General features: G+C 33.8%; 1 protein-coding gene across 15 annotated transcripts in view; it reads right to left on the reverse strand.

Annotated features, from left to right (window-relative positions):
• MAPK10 (mitogen-activated protein kinase 10) overlaps window positions 1–16,303 on the reverse strand; it is a 623,441-nt gene that overhangs the window by 160,534 nt on the left and 446,604 nt on the right. For 11 of the 15 annotated variants that reach the window (XM_067736530.1, XM_067736535.1, XM_067736531.1 and 8 more), the window contains one exon: window positions 10,328–10,399. The exons of 3 other annotated variants lie outside the window; for them this stretch is intronic. In XM_067736530.1, the coding sequence (XP_067592631.1) occupies window positions 10,328–10,399 (72 nt within the window). Of the gene's footprint in view, window positions 1–10,300; window positions 10,400–16,303 lie in introns of all 15 variants that reach the window. One more of the 15 variants, XM_067736537.1, reaches the window with a different exon arrangement.

The raw sequence follows: 16,303 nt of genomic DNA on the forward strand, positions 1-16,303 counted from the left end.
TTAAGAAAACTGAAATCGTATCAAATACCTTTTCTGACCACAAAGCTATGAGACTAGATATCAATTACAGGAAAAAATCTGTAAAAAACACAAAAACATGGAGGCTAAACAATACGCTACTAAATAACCAAAATATCACTGAAGAAATCAAAGAGGAAATCAAAAAGTGCCTAGAAACAAATGACAATGAAAACACGACAAGCCAAAACCGATGGGATGCAGCAAAAGCAGCTCTAAGAGGGAAGTTTACAGCAATACAATCTTACCTCAAGAAACAAGAAAAATTTCAAATAAACAACCTAACTTTACACCTAAAACAATTAGAGAAAGAAGAAAAAAAAACCCAAAGCTAGCAGAAGGAAAGAAATCATAAAAATCAGATCAGAAATAAATGAAAAAGAAATGAAGGAAATAGTAGCAAAGATCAATAAAACTAAAAGCTGGTTCATTGAGAAGATAAACAAAATTGATAAACCATTAGCCAGACTCATCAAGAAAAAAAGGGAGAAGTGTCAAATCAATAGATTAGACATGAAAAAGGAGAAGAAACAACTGACACTGCAGAAATACAAAGGATCATGAGAGATTACTACAAGCAACTATATGCCAATAAAATGGACAACCTAAAAGAAATGGACAAATTCATAGAAAAGCAAAACCTTCTGAGACAGAAACCAGGAAGAAATAGAAAATATAAACAGGCCAATAACAAGCACTGAAATTGAAACTGTGCTTAAAAACCTTCCAACAAAAGAAAGCCCAGGACCAGCTGGCTTCACAGGCAAATTCTATCAAACATTTAGAGAAGAGCTAACACCTGTCCTTCTCAAACTCTTACAAAATATAGCAGAGGGAAGAACACTCCTAAATTCAATCTATGAGGCCACCATCACCCTGATACCAAAACGAGACAAAGATGTCACAAAGAAAGAAAACTACAGGCCAATATCACTGATGAACACAGATGCAAAAATCCTCAACAAAATACTAGCAAACAGAATCCAACAGCACATTAAAAGGATCACACACCATGATCACGTGGGGTTTATCCCAGGGATGCAAGGATTCTTCAAAATACTCAAATCAATCAATGTGATACACCATATTAACAAATTGAAGAATAAAAACCACATGATCATTTCAATCGATGCAGAAAAAGCTTCTGACAAAAATCAACACCAATTTATGATAAAAACCCTCCAGAAAGTAGGCAAAGAGGGAACTTACCTCAACATAATAAAGGCCATATATGACAAACCCACAGCCAACATCATCCTCAATGGTGAAAAACTGAAAACATTTCCACTAAGATCACGAAGAAAGAAAGGTTGTCCACTCTCACCACTATTATTCAACATAGTTTTGGAAGTTTTAGCCACAGCAATCAGAGAAGAAAAAGAAATAAAAGGAATCCAAATCAGAAAAGAAGTGAAGCTGTCACTGTTTGCAGATGACATGACACTATTTATAGAGAATCCTAAAGATGTCACCATAAAACTACTAGAGCTAATCAATGAATTTGGTAAAGTAGCAGGATACAAAATTAATGCACAGAAATCCCTTGCATTCCTATACATGAACGATGAAATATCTGAAAGTGAAATTAAGGGAACGCTCCCATTTATCGTTGCAACAAAAAGAATAAAATATCTAGGAATAAACCTACCTAAGGAGACAAAAGACCTGTATGCAGAAAACTATAAGACACTGATGAAAGAAATTAAAGATGATACAAACAGATGGAGAGATATACCACAATCTTTGATTGGAAGAATCCACGTTGTGAAAATACTCTACTACCCAAAGCAATCTACAGATTCAGTGCAATCCCTATCAAACTCCCACTGGCATTTTTCACAGAACTAGAACAAAAACTTTCACAATTTGTACGGAAACACAAAAGACCCCAAATAGCCAAAGCAATCTTGAGAAAGGAAAACGGAGCTGGAGGAATCACGCTCCCTGACTCCAGAGTATACTACAAAGCTACAGTAATCAAGACAGTATGGTACTGGCACAAAACCAGAAATATAGATCAATGGAACAGGAAAGAAATCCCAGAGAAAACCCATGCACATATGGTCACCTTATTTTTGAAAAAGGAGGCAAGAATATACAATGGAGAAAAGACAGCCTCTTCAATAAGTGATCCTGGGAAAACTGGACAGCTACATATAAAAGAATGAAATTAGAACACTCCCTAACTCCATAGACAAAAATAAACACAAAATGGATTAAAGACATCAATGTAAGCCCAGACACTATCAAACTCTTAGAGGAAAACATAGGCAGAACACTCTATGACATAAATCACAGCAAAATCCTTTTTGACCCACCTCTTAAGAAATGGAAATAAAAACAAAAATAAACAAATGGGACCTAATGAAACTTAAAAGCTTTTGCACAGCAAAGGAAACCATAAACAAAACGAAAAGACAGCCCTCAGTATGGGAGAAAATATTTGCAAATGAAGCAACTAACATAGGATTAATCTCCAAAATTTACAAGCAGCTCATGCAGCTCAATATCAAAAAAACAAACAACCCAATCCAAAAATGGGTGGAAGACCTCAATAGACATTTTTCCAAAGAAGATATACAGATTGCCAACAAACACATGAAAAGATGCTCAGCATCACTAATCATTAGAGAAATGCAAATCAAAACCACAGTGGTTTCACCTCACACCACTCTGAATGGCCATCATCAAAAAATCTACAAATAATAAATGCTGGAGAGGATGTGGAGAAAAGGGAACCCTCTTGCATTGCTGGTGGGAATGTAAATTGATAAAGCCACTATGGAGAACAGTATGGAGATTCCTTAAAAAACTACAAATAGAACTACCATATGACCCAGCAATCCCACTGCTGGGCATATACCCTGAGAAAACCATAATTCAAAAAGAGTCATGTACCAAAATGTTCACTGAACCTCTATTTACCATATACAGGACATGGAAGCAACCTACGTGTCCATCACAGATGATGGATAAAGAAGATGTGGCACATATATACAATGGAATATTATTCAGCCATAAAAAGGAATGAAACTGAGTTATTTGTAGTGAGGTGGATGGACCTAGAGACTGTCATACAGAGTGAAGTAAGTCAGAAAGAGAAAAACAAATACCATATGCTAACACACATATATGGAATCTAAAAAAAAAAAAAAAGGTTCTGATGAACCTACGGGCAGGGCAGGAATAGACACAGACGTAGAGAATGAACTTGTGGACACAGGGTAGAGGAAGGGTAAGCTGGGACAAGGTGAAGAGTAGCATTATCATATATACACTACCAAATGTTAAATAGATACCTAGTGGGAAGCAGCTGCACAGCACAGGGAGATCAGCTTGGTGCTTTGTGACCACCTAGAGGAGTGGGATGGGAAGGTGGGAGGGAGGCACAAGAGGGGGCGGATATGGGGATATATGTATACATATAGCTGATTCACTTTGTTATACAGAAGAAACTAACACAACATTGTAAAGCAATTATACTCCAGTAAAGACGTTAAAAAAAAATTTCTGAATCAAAGTGGAACTAAAATATACATTATTTTAAAAAAATATGGAACATTAAAGTCTTATTTTCATTTATACCATAAAGAATATTATTCTTAAATCCTATATGATATTATTATCATTCTCTCATTGTACAATTATAAAAAGATCTAATTTATACCTAATTTTAGTAATTACACATTCTTCAACATATTGGTTTTCTTCTCTTAAATATGTATTTTGTAACTACCTTGCCTTTTTTTAGAATGAGTTAGAGATGTATCGAGTAAACAGCCAAATAAATATTCACCTTTAGAGAAGGTGAACAATAGAAGAGTTGAATGACACATTCCTGATTAGTATTGGTTTTAGAACTCAGAACAAAAGTGGACATTATTTTTCTTAACCTACTGAAAAATTCAGCCTTTGCTTATCACACACCACAACCTCAGAAAATGCCTGTGCAGAAAAGAAAAATCATCATTTAATATATTTTCTAAAGTCTTAACATTCAAAGTGTAATAAATTAAAACAGTGTATTTAAGGAATTAGTTGATTTCTTAGGAACACTTATATAGATTAAAATGAAATCCACAATTTGGTGCTTTTCTGACACAGCATTATTAACTATGCACTGAAAAACCACAGATAATTCTGGGATATTTTACAGCATAACAATTTTGACAGATATAAGCAATAACTTCACTTAACTGATTACTACCTCAACCATAATTAAACTCATAGTATTAAGCTACATTTACATTCAGGTCAAGATCATTCAAGAAGAAGTCAAGTCCGAACTTTATGTGCTTCAAGCAAACCAAACACATACTCATAAACTAATACAGAGAAGTTCATCATTACAGAACCGAATCTTAAGTAGGACCTGTACATTTTTTGTTAGATAAGATTTAGTAACATAACTGAATCTATTTATTAACTGGAATAACTTAATAAATCTTAAGAAAAAAACTGCCCCAGGTAGAAGACACAAATGTAACACTAAATTTACTCTTGAAATTTGCTGAAGAGTTAAGTTTTTATTTATTTAGAACAGCCATCATCTGTGGCTAGGAAAATTATTACATATACACACATATTGCTTTTGTTATCCAGACATTAGAGTAGCAAAATAACATTTAGTTAACAAGTCAACTCATCTAGTAATATTTTATATCTATTATAAGAAAAGCATTGCTTTAACTAGAAAAAATTCAACATGCTCAGTCTTGGCTATCATATCTAACAAGGTGCTATACCAAAAAACACTAAGACCTCAAAAAACACTGAAGAACAATTTTGTTAGTAAGAGCTCTACAAAGAGACTGCTATTTCTGTCATATCCCCAGTAATATTTTAGACCTAATATATCACAACTGTCCTTTGGAATATATATAAAAGTCTTCTTTTTTTCCTACTGGTGACCAATAGAATCTTAAGCTTCTTTGCATTTAATCATAGTATTTTTTTCTTAGTTATATTTAGTTGCTACTCACTTCAGTCAAAACACTGTATAACTGATAGAAGATTTCAAAAAGTTCATAATGGGACTAGAGAAAGACCTTCTAGTATAATGGCTGAGATTTCCAATCCCAGAATAAAACATAATTGAATTCTGTCTTGGTAATTAATGGCACTCTAAAGATTAAATGAAATAAAATCTTAGTGAAGTCATCATACATAGTAAGCATTTGGTAAGTATTGGGGTGTTTTCTTTTCTCACTCGTTATTGTTTAGCCCATAGTTACCACTGAGGTTTTTAACTCAAAGTGGAATAGGTTTTCCTTATGTTTATAAGCCTAGCCACTCTCTACTGTGCTTTAGACTAGACAGTGTGTTCTTTGAGGAGAGTAACCATACTCACCCTGTACCCCTAATTTCTACAAGTTACAGATACATGTTATAGGCACTGAGTAAAGATGTGTTGAATAAATGAATGATGGAATCAATAAATAATCAGTCGATGTGTAGATGTCTCATTGCATAGACAATGTAAGAAGGCATGAAGAGTTTCTATGTCCTAACAGAAAGAAGCCCACTGAGCTCAGTCCCTTTATTTCTAGTGTTACTTAGACTCATAATTGTTGATTCACTGATTTGAACCTTCTATCTCTCAGGCTTTCTGAAAATCAAGAAATCATTTTAAATGATTCATAACCAACTCATGCATCAGTAAACATTTAGAGAGGACAATAAGTTAATACGTTTTTAGAGAAATATTAGACTAACACTGATTTATGATTAGCAAATTAACCAAAATGCAATTAAATATATTAATATAATACAAGATGGTAAGATGGTAAGATGTTGAGAAGTTGACTTGATTTTGAAAGGCAAGCAAATTTCCACTCAGGACACAGTGTTTTTCTGAGTTTTTATTTACCCTCTTTTACCCAAAAGCATTTATTGAACATTTACTGAATTAAGCTAGAATTCCAGGCTTGGAAGACAAGGATGAAGATGCCCTGGCCCTGCCCCAGAGGCAGTCACCATTGAGTGGGGAAAACACAAACCTGTACAACCAATGGTAACACAAATCAGGATGTGGTAAATGCTGTAGACACCAGTGGGTGTGCATTAGGTTTCCCAACACACATTATCTCTCTGTGTATATATTTCTTATATTTCATGTGTATAAAGCCCTGTACTATTCAGTACAGCAGAGTTCCAAAAATAGCACTTTTCACAGATTTTTTTAAAAATTCATAGAGTGAAATTTAATAGTTCTGCCCTTCTTTATTTAATTGAGAAAAGCAGGCGACGAAGGCTTACCTATTTCTCAGGAGGATCAAGAGCTTTTGCACTTTCAATTCCCTGTCAGTCTATACTTTTGTAAAGGATTCATACAAGTGCAAACTAAAGATTATTTTTTCATCGTCTAAGACAAATTTCTCTCCAGAATATTACAAGAAACGTCTTGCCTGCAAAAGCTGCTTGATCTTTTTTAAAGAAAAAAGCAATGAAATTAATAGGAGTAGCTCAATGAATCCCATGTTCTTCAAATAATTCAACTAAGAAAAAAAGGTTAATACTACTACAGATAATGTACATATTTACTGTTGATAAATAACTACCTGGGCAATTTTATTTTCTATATTTTCTGTGATTTCTTACTGATAACAGTGAAAAAATTATAAATATGATATAATTTTTTAAAGCCACAGATTAAGACTCAAGAGACCTGAATTCTGGATACACTTGATCACTAATTGTTGACAAGTTACTTAAAGGTCTTTGTGTATTGTCTGTGTGGCAAGAAGTTGGGAGCAACCTAACTCTGCTGGAGATGGTGTTAAACACCACTGCATACCAAGGATCCATGAGATATCTCATGAAATGAGAAGCTTCCAAAGCACATAGTTTGAAAGTAAACCCAAGTAGATAATTCTGCCTCTAAAAATACAGTATTTTATTTAAATTACTAGAATACTAAATGAGGCTCAGAGCTACAGGAAAGAAAAAAAATAAACATTATCATCAAATAAAAATTCTACCCTGGGCTTCCCTGGTGGGGCAGTGGTTGGGAGTCCGCCTGCCGATGCAGAGGACACGGGTTCATGGCCCGGTCCGGGGAGATCCCACGGATTGGCTGGGCCCGTGAGCCATGGCCGCTGAGCCTGCGCGTCCGGAGCCTGTGCTCCGCAACGGGAGAGGCCACAACAGTGAGAGGTCCGCGTACCGAAAAAAAAAAAAATTCTACCCGGAAAGTAAATAAAGCACTCTGAGTCACAACTAGAAATATTCTGCTTGCTATGATATTTTTAAGTTGCAGAATATGCATGTATATTTTCTAGATATCAAAAGCTCATAGTAAGCAAAAAAATCAGAGTCATTAAGAAAGTTCATGCTTCACTTCTCTTTATTCCTTTGCTTTAAAAGAACTCTTCCTAGAAATAGACATTCTGTATCTGTACCCAAATTTTGGGAGCTGATTTAAAAATAACTTCAACCTACAAAAAAACTCTTTGGATTAAAAGTAATAGCTGAAGTTTTAAGGCTTTTTTATTGATAATTTTTGAAATTCAGACTTAATCTTGAAATATGTAAAAAATAAACTTTTTTGTTTGTTTGTGGTTTGTTTCTTAAGTACTAATGCCCATGGTAAATGGCTAGGATCATGGACACTAAGGAAATGGCTCACAGTCATACAGCTTGCAAATGGTAGGCCCAGATATTTTAACCAGAAATTCAGGTCTGCTCATTTTTCACCAGGGCACTACCACAGTTGCAATTGATTGCATTAACCAAACATATATCATTCATTCATTAAGCAAATATTTGGTGCGAGCCCACACTATGCCAGATACTATTCTTAGTGCTACAGTACAGCAGTGTGCAAAAGAGACAAAATCCCAACCATGTGCTGCTAATTGTTCAACAAATGGCTGGGGGTGAGAGAGAGGAGAGAACTTATCGGCAGTAATTGTTTATTTACACAATGTACATATTCCTATCATGACAAAGTTCAATCTACCAACTTGACATCATTGAACTTAAAGCTGAGAAGGGATGTGCACAATCAACTCTTGTGAGCCTATGTGAGCTCACAGCACACCACTGAAAAACAATCCCTGCCCAACTGAAAAATGCATTCTAGCAGAGAGAGAGAAGCAACGTGCTAGTTACATATATAGTGTATCAGATACCAAAAAGTGTTATGGAGGGAAAAAAATAGAAAGACAGGGAAGTTGGGTAGTCGGTGTGGGGTAGGCAGTGTAGATTAGGAAGGGGCAATTTTAAATAGGATAGGCAGGAAAGACTCCCTTAAAAATGACATTTGAGCCAAGTCCTGAAGGTGGTGAAGGCGTGAGCCAAGTGGATAATAAAGGAAGAGCATTTGAAGGAGGGGTGTCCGGGTGGCTACATGGCAAAGGCTTGTGTATTTATTTTAAGAATTTTTACCATAAGTGAGATGGGAAGACATCTCACTTGACTGGAAGGTTTTTTTGCTTTGCTTTTTTTTGTTTTTAACCAAGGAGTGACATGATCTCACTTATATTTTTCAAATATCACTCTTGCTGATGTTTTGAGAGTAAACCATTTGGGGGTGAGCAAAAGTGGAAGCTCTTACAATAATCCAGGTTTGGATCAGAATGGTGCTGGAGAAAATGGTGAGAAGTAGTGAGATTCCAGATATATTTTTAAAGTAGCGCCAACAGAATTTGCTGACAGATTGGATGTAAATTATTGTCCAAAAGATGATTCTGAAGATTTTGCTCTAAGCAACTGGAAAGATGGATTTAGCATTTACTGAATTAGAGCAGAGCAATTTTAGAGGAAAGATCAAGGGTTTGGTTTGGTATATGTATCATTTGCTATGCCTATTAGCCATCTGAGCTGAGATATAGAACAAGCAATTGGGTTTATGAGTCTGGTTTCGGGGAGAGGTTTGTGTTGGAGATATAACTGGGGAGTATTCAAGATACTGATAATATTTAAAACACTAGGACTCAATGGGAGCACCAGAAGAGTGAATGTAAATATATTTAAGATTTAGTTAGCTATTTAACAAAAATATATTCCAGCACTGTACTCAGTTCTATGCAAGTATTAGCTCACTTAATTCTCATAAACCTAGAAGGTAGGTACTATTACTTTTTTCCCTTTTTACAAATAAACTGAAGCACAGAAAGGTTAACTAACTTGCCCAAGCTCACAAGTAAATGGCTAATCAGTGGCAGATTTGGAATTTCTAAACCAAGATGTCCAGATCCAGAGTTCTAGTTAGAGAAGAGAAGTTATCTGAAAGTCTGAGGCTTTTGGCACTGCAAGAATTTACAGGTCAGGGAGATGAAACAGACAGTAAATCCCATTCATAGCACGTAACACATTTTACTTTTCCATAGAAATTCTAACTACGCTCAGGGAGAATAGATTTACCAATGTTTTGTTTCCCTTTGTATTTTTATATATTTTCTATAATCAGTACATGTTACTTCTAGAATCAGAAAATATTGTATTAAAATAATAGAAGCTGCAGAGTTTTTCTTTAAACCTGTTTCAAGGGATGCATGTCATTCTCTGTTTTCAGCCCATCGTGATGATAACATGCAATGAAAATCATTACAGAAAAAACAGAAGTGCTCTCTGCTTGGGGTATGAATAGAGTTACCATGAAATTTACTGGCCAAATAAAAATTCCTGAGAGTAAAAATGAGCACTATTAATTATGCCATGACAACAGGCTTAAGTTAGAACTACCTAAACATACTTAGAGTAGGTACAGGTGCCCCAGCTGGGCTCTTTCTTAAGAATATCACTTGTATGAACACAGGAGTGCAGACTCTTATCTGGTCCATGCACAACATATTCTCACTAGTGTTCACTGTAGGTTAAAGATACCTTTATTAGTCATTATTGTTGTTTTATCTTTGTTGTCAACTACTGGTTAGAACTGAACATCAGAAAACAAACTGAGCACTACCTACATATTATTATATTTCAGTACTAGAGGTACTCTACTTGGGGCTCATCAGTTCTTGGATGAAAAATAATATCATAGACTTTAGCTAGTTTGATGAATAAAACCACATTTTAAGGATTTGAAAAAGACATATTAATGATGTTAAATCTAGTAAGAAATCACTTTATGCAGTGATCAAGTACTATATTTATAAACATTAAAAAGAATTCTCTTCATTCCTATTCTAACATAAATGAACTGGGGGGGAAAAAAGCATCTAGGTACCAGCTTCTACTTCCTAAGCTACTTTTAACATTACATAAACATTAACTTTAGTGTGGAACATTTGCAAGATGGGATGGCAAAATGGAAATACAAGTGAATATACTGTACCTTGTTTTACCTGTAAGGAACACACACCTGACAAAAGGCAATTTTCACATCCAAGGTTGGTTCACTGCAGTAGTACAATAAATGGAGGCTCATAAATACCTATAGAAAAAAATGGGGGCATGAATTTCCAAATCACCTAATTATTCATTATTGAATAGTATAAACTTCAGCATAATTTGAATTATACACAAGGTTTCAGGCACTACATATATTCAGCATAATCCTTGTCCAGACCAGTACTAGGTGCTTTTCACAAATTGTAAATATTAAATAATAAAATAAGGTTTAAAAATGTCCTATCTTCTATAATGATCAATGTCATCACAATCATAAAGACCAGATATAAGAAACTGGATATACCTAATGTGTTAAAGTTAAGTACATCCTATTATAGAACACTTTCAGTTCTAGGCAACTAATTTTTAAAAATTCTCAAATACATGCTCAAGAGGATATACATATAATAAGAATATTTGTTGTAGAATAAAGGGACTATTAAATAAAATTTAATTTATAATAAAATTACAGACAGGACTTGGAATAATTGAATCAAAGCTTAGGGTATCACCATGGAAAATATTTCAAACATGATGTTGAGTGGGGAAAAAAATAAGCTTTCAAAAAAGTATGAATATCACTGTATTATTAATGTAAAATTTTAAAGTACACAAAATAATATACATTGCTTTGTTATCTACCCATATAACCATAGATTAAAGAAAATAGGACACTACATTAACATGTATTTAATCTTGGTGGTAAGTACAAAGATTTCAAGTATATTGCTTTCTGTATGTTTAAAATATTTTTTAATGTTGTAAAGTTTTAAGGAGAGGATAATAATCTAACAGTGGAAATGCCAAATTAGGTACTGGGTTATTTGGGAATGATGAGGCAGCATCAGAAAAACCCAACCAAAATCTTATTCAGTTCAATTAAACACACTTTGTTGAATATGTATTGTGTGCAAGATACAATTCTGTGAGATTAAACAATTTTAAAACCACTATTGACACAAGACTTCTGTTTCTGGCAATATGAATGATTAGATATCTTGAAAACCACTTTCAGTGCAAAACTTCTAGAAAGGTTGGGTGAAATAGACAAAATGCCTTTTAAAATGAATAGCTGAGCTGCCCAAAAAAAGGCAAGAAAAATTCTGAAAGGCTAAAAACAATGTGAAAGGATCCATGCAGAGAAATAAATGAGCTGAAACTGTCACTCGTCCTCAGACCATCTGCTGATGTCTGAAGATCAGAAATTTAGCTTTTAAAGGGCAGCATGCAGAGTACAGGAACCAAAGCTTGGAAGCTATCTATGGTGGGAAGTTACAACAGAGACACCTGCATAAAGTTTACTATAGAAAGTTTCAAACAAAATTCTGGAGCAAGCAAAACAATCCCAGAAGGAAGATCTGAATTGCAAGAAAAAATATTTTACATTGGAACCTGTGTAGATTTTTTAAATACAAGGAAGAATGAAAGGACTAGACTATGTGAGACATTTCTGAAGAAGAATAAGGTGGGTATTTGTGGAGGTTGGGGAGGGAGTTGCTCTACCAGAGATCAGGATTTATTATAAAGTTGTAGTAAGTAAGGTACGCAGGGTGGATACAGAGGTAGACTACTGATTAATAGAACAGAGAGCCCAGAAACAGACACATACATATATGGAAACTTATTATGCTAAATTATGTTAATATAGACATTTAAACCTAACTATATTAAAGATATCTGGGGAAAGGAGAGACTATGCATTAAACCAAGCTGAGACAATTGGTCATAAATATTGGGGCAAGGGGAGGGAGGAATTGTCCTTGTTAGAGACAATTCTCTATCGGCTTCTCATATTTCTGTATGTCTTACAGGCAGAGGCACTGGCTGCCTTTATTCCAGACTATCTTCTCAAGCATGGTTATAGAGCAAACATATCTCCTTCTGGAGCATAAGGCAGGGTTGATTGCTCTCCAGTATAATATAGGTAAGGTGGCCCTCTGGGGCAAAGGTCAGGCATGCTAACCATCCACCATAAGAGATTTGGGTTCCCTAAGCTTGGGGTTCCTCTTCAATAGCACCACTCACTGTATGCGCAGTAGTCACCTGACCTTCTTTGAGTTGTTCTGTGGGAAATGAGCCTGAGAAACTGGCATGAATTCTGACACTCTAGCTCCTGTTATTAACGTGAGTAGTAAAGAACTTTGATCTGACCCAGGAATCGCTTATCTTCTGCCAGCATTCATGAAACTGTGGCAAGCTACCTTGTTAGCTTGCAAGTAGGGTAACAGCTAAAACTCTTCAAAGTTCTTGACAACCCCTACCTCATATTGCATACAAAACACAATTCCAGACGTATTAAAATTTTCAGGAAAGGCCAAACTTTAAATAATATAGAAGGAAATGTAGTTGAATGTCTGAGGAATACATCATAAATAATACGTAAATATGCTAAGTTAAAAAGGAAACTACTGATAAAATAGACTATTTAAAATGAATCATTTCTGTTTATGAAAAAATGTGATAAAGAAGTAGTCCATAAATTTAGAAAAAATATTTGAAACACATATAACCAGAGGAAGATTTATCCAGAATCTATAAATAGCTCCTAAAATATAAGAGGAAAAAGATAAAGAACCCAACAGAAGAATGGGCAAACAATATGGAACACATTTTATTAAAAAAAGAAATATAAAAAGGCTCATAAATATATGTGTAATTTAAAGCCACATTGAGATACTGTTTTGTACCTATCATATTAATAAAAGCTGAAAAGTATGATAATATTCAGTTTTTGCAAAGCGGTTGATCAGATGGGAATATTTATACACTGCTGATAATTTTGACAGTTGGAACAACCAAATTTAGGGGGAAAATAGCATTACACAGTAAACTTCTGCATAGCCTAACACCCACCAATTCTACTTCTACACATATTTCCAGAGAAACTCTTGTGTTTTACTACCAAGATATATATAAAAGGCAGTTCATTAGAATACTTTTGTAATAGTAAAATAAATAATAAAAATTAATACTGGAAAAAGATAATCACAGAAAGACCAATGAATAAATAAACTATGGTACATTCATTTAGTGGAATACCATATGGTAATGAAATGGCTGTATAAAGAAACAAATATCAACGTGCCAAATATAAACATGGTAAATGAATGAAAAGAAGTCATGGGTAACTTTACTTACGAAAGTTACAAAATATACACAACTAAACAATATATTATTTAAGAATGTCTTTTTACTATGATAAAACTATAAAGAAAAGCAAAAGAATAAAAAATGCAAAATTCAAGAGATTGGCTATCTCCTAGGGAGGGGAAGAACACCCCTAGATAGGGGCATGCAGGGGTTTTCAATGGTATTCGTTATGACTACTTTGAGCTGAGTAGTGATGTCATGCAACATTATTTCACTATTATTCTTTAAACCCTACAGGTATAAAATATAGGCTATTTGATATGTCTGTGATATTTTATAATAGAAAAAGGTTCATGTGACACAAGGAACAAGGTCCTTCATTCTCTTGCTAGGCATTGTTATCTCTTCATGGATGTCTGGAACAAAAACGCTTGTAAAGCCACTAATAGGAAATGATCTTAAGAAATGCTGAGCAGTGTAAAGCAGAACAATAGAAAGAACTCTGTGCTTGATGATACCATTAAACTACTGAATTAAGAAATTCTGGATTTTTCTAATTCTAGACTTTTTGTTATATGAGAAACTAAATCTGCTACAGGAAAAAAATGTTACTAAAATACAGTCATAAAATAAATAAAAAGTAAAACAAAACAACAAAAGAAAAAATTTACTCCTCAAATTTCAATCTGTGAGATTGTTTTATTGCATTTCCATGAGATTCATGCATAATTTTTGCCAGATAGTTACCTCCACTTCTTATTTTTAATTTTTTAAAAATTTAGTTTGCCCAGGTATAATTTATACACAGCAAAATGAACAGTTCTAAAGTGTGCAGATTGATGAGTTTTGACAAATGCATATATCCATGTAACTCACATTGTGATAAAGGTAAAGTCTGAAAATCCCCGTACCCTTTTCTTGACAATAGTCCCCACCCCCCATGCAACAATGTTCTAACTTCTTTCTCTATATAGATTAGTTTTTCTTGTCCTAGAACTTATATAAATGAAATAATACAGTATATACTCTTTTTCATTGGGCTTCTTTTAGAATTCATCCATGTTGGCAAAAGTATCAGTAGTTGTTCTTTTTTTCTGCTGAGTAAAATGTATCAGTTTATCTATTCTCTATTCTGCTTTTAGACATTTTAGGTGTTTCTATTTTTTGGATATCAATAATGCTGCACGAACATTTATATACATGTATTTTTGCACAAATATGTTTTCATTTCTTTTGGGAAAAATACCTAAAGAAGGAATTGTTGGATCGTGGGATAGGAATATATTTAACTTATTAAAAATTGTCAGACACATTTTCTACCCCCTGTAGCAATGCATAAAAATTCGGTTGCTTCACATCCTTGTCAACATTTTGGTGTTGTTATCAGTTTTCTAAATTTTAATCATTCTAGTGAGTGTTTAGTAGTATTTCATTATGGTTTTATTTTTTATTTCCCTGATGACTAATAGTGTTGAGAATGTTTCTCATGAGTTTATTGGCCATTTATTTATCTTACTCGGTAGAGTGACTTTTCAAGTATAATACTTTGCCCATTTGGTGGGACTGTGGGTGGCGGAAGTGAGTTGTTTGTCTTTTTATACAAATTGCAGAAATTCTCTATTTCAGATTAAAGTTTACTGTCAGTTACATGTATTATGAATATTTTCTTTCAGTCTGTAGCTTGCATACTCAGCTTATTGATGCTTTCTTTTAGTGAGTAATATTTAATTTTTATGAAATTTATTTTATGATTTATTTTTCTTTTATTATTAGTGCTTTCTTCATTTTCTCAAGGGATCTTTCCCAATCCAAGTTCATGAGGATATTCTTCCACATTTTCTTCATGAAGCTTTACATTGTTGATTTTACTTTTAGGTCTATGATACCTCTCCAATTAACTTTAATTCGTGGTGTGATGTATATGCTGAGGTTCACTTTTATTCCTTAATGATACGCAGTTGTTCAAGCATTCTTAGTGAAAAGATTTTCCTTTCCATATTGAGTTGCCTTGCTGCCTTGGTTAAAAAATCAGTTGATTGTACCAATGCAAGTCTATTTCAGGATTCTATTCTATTCCATTTATCTGTTGTCTGTCTTCACCCTAATACTATCCTGTCTTGATAAGCGTAGCTTTATAATAGTCTTAAAATTAGGTAAGTCCCCAAATTTTTCTTCTCTTTTATTTTTGGGACTATTCTAGGCCTCTGCATTTCCACATTAATTTTAAAATCAGCCTAACATTTCAAAATTTTAAAAAAGCGTTCTAGAATTTTGATTGGGATTGCATCAGAACTATAGCTCACCTGGGAAAGAATAGATATCTTAATATTGGGTGTTTTATCCACAATCATAGTATATTTGTCCATTTACTTCAGTTCTCTTTAATTTATCACAGGAATCTTTTGTAGTTTACAGTATATAGATAGACCTTATATTTTTTTTAAGTTTATTCTTTAGCATTTATATTTTTTGATGCTATTGTAAATGGCATGTTTTCATTTCCATTTCCTAAATGCTTATTTCTAAAAATAAAGTTGATTTTTGTAAGTGATGTTGTATCTAGAACCCTATTAAATTCACTTAAATCTAGTAAATATTTTGTTGATGGTTTAGGATTTTCTTTATACACAGAAATGTCATCTGCAAGTGAAGACAGTTTTCGCTTTTCCTTTCCGATCTGACTTTTCTTGCCTAATTGTCCTGCCTCCAGTACAATATTGAAGAGAAGTGATGACTTGTTGATAATCTCTGCCTTTTAACAGGTACACTGATCCATTTTCATCTAAAGTAATTATGGATGTTATTGAGTTTAAGTCTACCATCATACAATTAGTTTTGTATTTTATCCCTATATTCT

Source organism: Pseudorca crassidens, chromosome 4 (genome assembly GCF_039906515.1).
Source record: "Pseudorca crassidens isolate mPseCra1 chromosome 4, mPseCra1.hap1, whole genome shotgun sequence".
NCBI classification, from domain to species: Eukaryota; Metazoa; Chordata; class Mammalia; order Artiodactyla; family Delphinidae; genus Pseudorca; species Pseudorca crassidens.